At 34.8% G+C, this 9,074-nt stretch overlaps 1 protein-coding gene across 1 annotated transcript; it reads left to right on the top strand.

The window, feature by feature from the left end:
• The first annotated feature begins 380 nt into the window (after positions 1-380).
• Positions 381-992, top strand: LOC112126758. Its single transcript, XM_024226543.1, has one exon. It carries the CDS (start codon positions 381-383, stop codon positions 990-992), a length of 612 nt encoding a protein of 203 aa, XP_024082311.1.
• Positions 993-9,074: the final 8,082 nt, after the last annotated feature.

Genomic DNA, 9,074 nt, shown 5'->3' on the forward strand with positions numbered 1-9,074 from the left:
GTTAACAGGGTTAACACAAAAATCGTGAATACCCTGTTATTTGTGGGTCGGTTAGCTTTATCTAAAAAATAAACATGTAAAAATAAATGAAAATGAAATTCATTGGTTTATCGGGCAACCTTGTTGTTTCGATGGAAAATCAACCTGATGTTCAATTAAAATAAGTTGGAAATCATTGTTCATATGATATTTTTATTTATTAAATCTTTTTATTCTTACATTTTAGACAAAAAGAAAAAATTTTGTTATTTTTTGTTGAATTGTCTGCGCACTCGTCCAAAATGTTTGACGAACTGAAGTTTTACACTGTCAGTATGTTACTCTTAGTAATTAACGTCGTGTGTGCAATGTTTTCCGCCAACTTAACAATAGTCTCAGCCATGTATTTATATTTTGCCAGAGAAATAGCTGGTATAATCGAACAAACATTTATGATCATCTGTACAGTCGCCATGGTCATGAGCATAATAACGGTTCCGGTTTCCTGCATTGCCTTCAACGGAGTTAGTAAGAAAAGTAAAACTCTTATGCGGATGTACGCAGTTGTGTTCCTAATAACGGCCGTCTTGAAACTGATTGCGGGCCTTTTCACGTTCTATGTGTACCCCGAGGCCCAATGTTATATGAAGCAACGAATCAAACTTTTGTACAATAGAACCTTTCATTACAATGAAATGATAAATTTCATCCAGGTAAAGTTTAAATGCTGCGGCGACTTTTCTCTGGAAACGTGGGGCGCCCTTAAGCTTCCGGTCAGTTGCTGCCCACCTTCTATCACAGGACCTTGCGTTCCCAACAAGGCGTACACCGTCGCCTGTTACGATGCGATAAGAGTGCAAACAAAAAAAAGATTCAAAATCATCGGCTGGCTTTGCGTATGCGCCTTTTGCTTGGAAGTGGTATGCGCCGCCTTGGCCTGTGCAGTCATATGCAACATTAAACCCAGGATGAGACGCGCAATTTCGAGACCACGGTCTTTTCGACCTGCCTGAGAGAATTCTTCTTTATACCGACAATAAAATTGAAACAATTGTTTGCGTTTAATCATTTCTTCTAAAGCCAAGTTTAAAACTATGTACAATTTCTCAATTAACGGCTTGATGTAATCCAACATAAATGAACAACATTATGTTCAAATGATTTAAAAAAATCTCACCTTTTTAAAATTGTTTTTCTTGAAACGAATAGTATGAAGTCGTATTTTCATTCTGACGTCCGCTTGTACAAAACAATCGTTCGTTGGGTTCAGGAAGATATCTTGTGTAGCAAATTTAAACAACATTTATAAAATTATTGAAATTCAAATTTTTTGTAAATTGAAACAATGAAGGTAAAACAAAAATAGCTTTTTATATTTTACTCTACAAATTGTTAAACATATGATAAAATCAAAGAACATTTCACAAGTTTTCACATTAGAGATATATTGAGTTGAAAAATATGATGAATTTCAGTCTTATATTTCAAGAAAAATATTGTATATAAATCTATACATATACATCTAGTACGGAAGCTTCTATCCATTGATTTAGCTTCCAGCGGGACAAGGCAACTGACGGAGCGAGGAAGTAATTTTTGAATACTGAATACGCAGTGTCGCGCCTCGTGGCAGCTTAATATCGTGTAGTCCTTGCTGTATTTTTTAAATAATACAACGTCTTTTTATTTGTATTGCAAGTATTTTCGAATACACCATACTCGTTCCTAATCCTACATAGATATGTATATGTATAATTCACTTCATTTTAGAAGAGTATGTAACTAATTATTCAGATATCGTGAGATGCGGTCTGGTGTGATGTGGGTTTCAGAAAAACATTTTCTTTATCGTGCCAATGTTTCGATCTTTATTGAGATCATCTTCAGGGCCTGGGATTTACAAACATTGTTTACATTTAACAAATACATTTAGGATGTGGAAAAGTGAATTGATAAAATGCAAAATATATTCTATATTCAATCAAAGTATTTTTACTCACTCAAAGTATTTGTCTTCTGTGTAATTGTGCCATTCTTGCGTGTCGTGTTGAGAGTGCAAGTGAGATTTTGCTGTTTCAAGTTTACATATGTTGAATTTTGAAGGGGTGGGGAAGGAAGTCGGTATAGAAATGACAATTTTGTATAGGGCGTCGGATTCTTTGAAGTGAAAAGAGCCGCAAAGGGAAACAATGTGTTGGTAATGGTTCGGCCAGATTATCCTTTCAGGATTATATAGAAAGGGATAAATAGGAAAAGGAAAGCTAAATGTAAACAATGTTTGTAAATCCCAGGCCCTGAAGATGATCTCAATAAAGATCGAAACGTTGGCACGATAAAGAAAATGTTTTTCTTAAATTACAATTAATTAAGGTTTTTAGTTGAGATGAAAAAAAAGTTAATGGCACGAGAGGGATTCGAACCCACGACCTTCGGCTAGATACGCCGCTGCTCTACCACCTGAGCTATCGTGACCTCGATCCACTCGGACATCAACTCCCCATCTCAACCCCACCTTATGAGTGTTCCCTCCTTTTTTTTCTCTTTTTCTGAAACCTACGTCACACCAGACCGCATCTCACGATATCTGAATAATTATCGATTAACGGTCCCTAATCTCTACACATAATATGTAACGAAGAATGATGATGTTCAGAAGAATAACTGAAGAATAGTCGAGTACCTTTTCAGTTGTAGAATTTCGAAAAAATAATAGAAATATTTTGGCATATCATTGGACCTGTTCGTAGTCTTGTGGCACGGCAGCGGGCACAGATTGCTATTCCGGTACCTCAAGGATTTTTAAATGGAAATAGTGTTTATGTGTGTTTCTATTTTATTTTATTTATTTTTTTTACTACGGTTTGCAACAGCAGAGGTCTATAAACACTCAGGGTACCTGAGTTTTTGAAAAAAAGAAGCCCATTTGAAAGTTGTCCGATTCGAATGTAAGGTCGCTGGATTCGAACCCGGGATCTTTACAATATAGTGATGAGCGCCGTTGACAACGCTTAAACACCACGTGGATAATAAAGACTAGAGTCCTATAATTATTTTAATTTTGTTTTCTTCTTTTTCCGGGCTGGTTTTTTATTTTTTTCCTTAAATATTGCTTGCTGAGAGGTAATCTTCTTTTTTGAGATCTTTATACAATTTTTACCCTTCCTCATACGTGGTTTATTAACCCGTTTTTCACCAAAACGTTTTGACAGCTCAACCTTTTACAGACTTTCTAGTATGCTTCAAGGTAAAGATGTGTTTTCCTAGGACCATTCCTTGAAATTCCTAGATTACTTTGGACTTAAAACATTTTAGAGACTTTTATTAAGCGGAACACAACGTACACCTTTCATTTCCTTTTTTACCTATATGCCCGGTGGCTTTACATTTTATTAACTAGTCTAGTGACATATCTTCTGCTCGAAAAAAGAGTATTAAATTACAGATGGCTATGACAAAGTATATGAGGTAGAATATGTCGGGTAAATGTTAGAAAGGCTTCTTCTTTTCTTTTCTTTTTTTTTTTTTGGTTTACGCTGGCATATTACCCATGAAGTTTTCTTCTATTTTCATTTTACTGTCGAGCGTGATCGGCCGATCTGGGCCAGGTCCCCGCCGCGCGCCCGCACCACTCAATCAGCTCCATCATCTTCTCATCTTCTAAATTTTCATGCTTGAAGATAATCAAAAAGAAACGTTTATGGACTTTAGAAATCCATAGATTGTGTTATTTTGAGAAAAACCATGTAATAAATTGGTAATTAAATTTTTTGAGCAAATCCATGTAATAAATTGTTAGTTAAATTTGATTGTTTTAAATCAAGTTTTTCCGGTGTTATAATACATTTTCTGCCTAACCATCGTAATTAAATAATTTTTATAAAAAATCATGAATTTTTGATCTCATTTAATTTGGTTTATATTAAAATAAAAATGTTGTAATTAATATAACGACAAAATAACATATAATTAGTTTGAAATAAACAACAAAAAATATGAGTGTTCCATTCTGACGCTACTCGACGAAAATGGTGCAATTTTATGTACGAAACCATGTAATAAATTGTCAGTTAAATTTTATGAGCAAAACCATCTAATAAATTGTTAATAAAATTTTATGAACAAAACCATGTAATAAATTGTTAGTTAAATTTTATGACCACAACCATGTAATAAATTTTTCAATAAATTTAATTGTATTAAATAAAGTTATTGAGGCGTTTTGATAATTTTTGTACCAGAAAATTATAATTAAATAGTTCTTACAAAAACATCAATTTTTGATCTTGTTTAATTTGGTTTCCATTAAAATAAGCATGTTATAATTAATGTAACAACAAAATTACATATACATAGTTCGAAATAAACAAAAAAAAATATGATGGTCCGGTTCTGACACTAGTCGACGAAAATGGTGCTATTTTATGCACGAAACCATGTAATAAATTGTCAGTTAAATTTTATGAGCAAAACCATCTAATAAATTGTTAATTAAATTCATTCTATCAATAAATGGTATTCCGGTGTTTTAATAAATTTTCTGCCTAACCATCATCAGTAAATAATTTTTATAAAAACTAATGAATTTTTGATCTCGGTTAATTTGGTTTATAATAAAATAAGTATGTTGTAATCAATATAACGACAGTAATACTTGTAGTTTGAATCAAAGTATGAGTGTCCGGATTTTTTATTTTCGACTGTACTCGATGCTACCCGAGGGTAGCGTTGCATAGCATCGGGCAGATGTGCACGAGGGTAATACAATCTTATGGAAAAATGGACTTTGGAGTTGCGTAGGGTAGCATCGGGTAGCGTCGCATAGCGTTGCATCGGGTAATCACGTGACACCGCAATCCCATATTTTTGTAACTGCCCTGAAATAGCTAGAAAATTCGTAAAAAATAGCCATGCTTGAGTAATAAAGAATAGATACAATACTCCTGTATTCGTTTTATTTATTAAAGAAACAAGAATATTCTAGAATAATTATTGTGTTCAATGTTGTTGCTTAAGCGGAATAGGGCGGACTACGACTCCAAGAAAGTACAGAAAGACTTTTATTTTATATTGCCTTATTGCATTTATTATTGTCTTATTTTTGTCGTTTAAGCTTAGAATTTTTTTGTACAAAGTGTATAATGATAATAAATATTGTTTTTTTTTTCAGGTATGTATTTGTATTATCTTATTAATACTTTCTACATTGCTCGGCATGGTAAACTTGAATTAGCCAGGGGAACATACTCAAGAAGGTAGGAGAGCATGCCTAATACAATCTTCTGTTTTGTTGTGTGCGTGTGAGCGACAATTAGTTTAAAATGGCCGTGTACAACGTTGGAAGTAGGAAGTGAGGCTGAAATCCCCGAGGATCTCCGCAAGTGGAATTGTTGCCCTCCAATATCTGCGTGAGGATCAAATCCTCTAAGCCTGCGGCCTTCCTCTCCTCTATTTACTATGGACGGCAACACTAAATTTCGCCCACCGCCTCCCCGGAACGCTTTAATTTCCCCCAAATTGCGACGGGCCCAAACGGCCTCCTTCTCCGCCCCCGTGTTGCTCGATTGTGTTTATAATTTATTTCGGGTGAGTTCAAGACGTCAATTTCCCACTTGCAACTACCATTCCGTTTAATTTGTTCTAGGAGAAATTACAAATTCGGTTTTCTGCCTGTATGCTTACTAAACGCACCGAACCATCTCCTATTAAAACATGTGCGTGGGGGGGGGAGTGAGCGTTACAGTGTGTGTGTGTGTGTGTGTGTGTGTGTGTGTGTGTGTGAGAGAGAGAGAGAGAGAGAGAGAGAGAGTNTCATACTTTCATACTTTTAATTAGAGAGAAAAGAGGGAGGGAGAGAGAGAGAGAGAGAGAGAGAGAGAGAGAGAGAGAGAGAGAGATTTAAAGTAATTGTTTGATAGTATCAAACCTAATTTTTGGAACACCATAATAAGTTAATTGGTAAGAAATAAATTGCAACGAGAGAGAGAGGGTTGAGAGAGAGAGAGAGAGAGGGTTGAGAGAGAGGGAGAGAGAGAGAGAGAGTGTGTGTGTGTGTGTGTGTGTGTGTGTGTGTGTGTGTGTGTGTGTGTGTGTGTGTGTGTGTGAGGGGGGGGAGGGGGATAGATAGAGAGAGAGAGAGAGAGAGAAAAAGAGAGAGAGAGAGAAAGAGAGAGGTTGTGACAGAGAGAGAGAGAGAGAGAGTGAAAGAGAGAAAGAGAGAGGTTGTGAGAGAGTGAGAGTGAGTGAAAGACAGCGAGAAAGAGAGAGAGAGAAATAGAGAAAGAGAGAGGTTGTGAGAGAGAGGGAGTGAAAGAGAGCGAGAGAGAGAGAGAGAGAGAGAGAGAGAGAGAGAAAGAGAGAAAGAGAAAGGTTGTGAGAGAGAGAGAAAGAGAGAGAGAGATTTCTCTCAGATATTTTTATTTTTTTAGATTTTTATATATCGCTCTTCTTACAACAAAAGAGGCTGGCTCGCATGAAAAGGGAACCCTTGTACATTTAATTATACTTTTATACATCAACTAAAATTACTTCAAAATATTATCTACATCTAACATTAAAAATTTTGATTAATTTAAATGGTGTAACTTAAAAATGTAGTTATAACGTATAGCATTTTTCTTTTATGTATAATTTTATTTTAAAAATCACGCCTATGAATCTGTAATTGCTAGCAATTGTGCTTGGAAAATGCTCACGGCCACAGTTCTGTTTATTTGACTTTTTTTTCTCGTTTTCTCAAATAAGATTTGGTTTACACATGTATGAGTCATTAGTTCTAAAATCTTACACGGTACCAGTCGACTTGTGCTTTAGAGTGCGCGTCACCCAATCTAACCTGCACGAATGTGTCGCCTGGAAACCCCCTTTGCGTCCAAGAAATGGGATAATTCAGTAGATTTCGTGGTCCGATTGACCAAATAACATCTTTCAATTAATTAATCTTTATGTAAGGTATTGGTCGAGATAAAAAAAGTCAGAGTCACGCGGGAGATTCGAACCCACGACCTTCGGCTAAATACGCCGCTGCTCCACCACTTGTGCTATCGTGACTTCGATCCACTCGGACACCAACTTCCCATCTCGAAAACTTTCATTCGAAAACTTGGTAGAGCAGCGGCGTATTTAGCCGAAGGTCGTGGGTTCGAATCCAGCTCGTGACACTGACTTTTTTATCTCGACCAATACCTTACATTAAGATTCATGGGGATAATATTGCACGATTGAGTAAGGCCATGAAAAATAGTAGAAAATAAGTTTGGCTTGTTGCAAAGCAATACAAGTGCTTTGAGCGTTAGGAACGCTGAACCTCAATGTGAATCTTTCCAATTTTTAAGCAATAGTGGTTGAAAAACAAATAGTGTCACGAGCAGGACTCGAACCCACGACATTCTTCGGCTCAATAATAACGACGCTCGTGACACTACTTTTTCTTCTCTACTATCTTTGCATAAAAATAGTAATTAATAATACACAGTTAACTAATTAAATAATCTAAGATTTAACCGAATTTTTTCATATAAAAGACAACCCCATAAACCACCAGCCGTGCCACAAATGACGGGAAGCCAAAACGCATCTCACAGATCGACCAAATAATCGGTAATGGCCAAAATTTCACCACGCTGAAATCTCGGAATAAGTGATTATTTATTCATTACAAAACTATCTTTTGATATTTATTAAATACGGGTGAACTGTTATTACGTAAGAATTAGTAAATTTTTATAATATTTCAAAAAGTTCATAGAGTACTAGTTTACAATCGCTTCATACAGACTAAACACGGATATATTTTTGAAAACTACATGATAAACTTAAAGTTAGTTTTAATGGAATATGCATATGGTAGTTTAAAAACTGATTAGAAACAGTTATACATCTTCAAGGTTATGTACTTGCTCCACCTACTTTTTTTATGAAGCCAAATTAATAAAAAAATAATAAAATACACATATTGTATTTCATGGTTTCTTATGAATTTTATTTGGGCTAATACGACGAGATTGAAGCTTTTTCTATAAATATTGCAAACTAAACCAACCAACTTTTTGAGACCCTATTACTTTTTTCCACATTATTGACAGCGTTGTTTCGGAAAACAAACAGAAAATTGGACATGCCTTTCAAAATTTATCCACAATTTTGTGTGAAATATAAGTCCCCCTTGTAACTCTTGTTTTCTTGAAAATTTCTCATAATTGTCTTAAAAATGTCTCAATGTTTCAATTGTATGCAAAAAACAACAATATTTAAACAAATTTTATACATCAATTTTATTACAACATTGTTGACAAGGACAGTTGTTAACTATTTTTTTGTTTTATTTTATTAATTAATTAATATTTTTGTTGGTAATTTAGAAATATTTTTTTAAAGGTATTTGTGCTTTTCAAATGGAGCTGAGACATTGAGACATTTTAGGAATATTTTGAGATTTTTAAGAAAGTTTTGGAGCTACAGGAGAGCAACTTATTTTTTAGACAAAATTGTGAATATATTTTGAAAGGCATGTCTAATTTAATTTTTTTCAGGAGACTAATCACTATCAAATATGTCAACATTAGTAATACGGGCCCATTTGATTTAAAAAAAATTTAGTTGGTGTATATTTAGAGAAAAAAGAATCAATTTGTATTACACTAAATAAAGTTTATACGAAACCATGAAATACGTGTATTTTTATTTTTAATTTGCTTTAAAAGTAGGTGGAAAACATAACGTAGGAATCAAAAAACCATGTAGAAGTATGTAAAACCACTTTGGAATATGTATCATTTCTAATCCGCTAGAACAAAATCCCTTCTTGTGGTATTAAAAGGGACTTGGTGAAATTGTTTGATATGGGATGAAATTGGAGTGTGAAAGAATCTGGGCCCTTGTCGGTGGTGGTGGGTGGATGGTGCCTCTTTAAAGTAATGACTATCACATAACTGCCTCTATAGAGATTGATGGACAGGGAAGGAAAGTTGATGGCATTGAGGAGATACGCCTCTTTCCTCCCGAATCAATATCCTTTCTTTCAAAAAGCCCAGGGGAACATGCACGCCAATCTGATTTAACGAGTCTTTAGCTTTTGCAACGAACTGAAAAGATGTGGG

This window comes from Cimex lectularius, unplaced genomic scaffold, assembly GCF_000648675.2.
Source record: "Cimex lectularius strain Harlan isolate CLEC.00 unplaced genomic scaffold, Clec_2.1 scaffold50, whole genome shotgun sequence".
In the NCBI taxonomy this organism is placed as follows: domain Eukaryota; kingdom Metazoa; phylum Arthropoda; class Insecta; order Hemiptera; family Cimicidae; genus Cimex; species Cimex lectularius.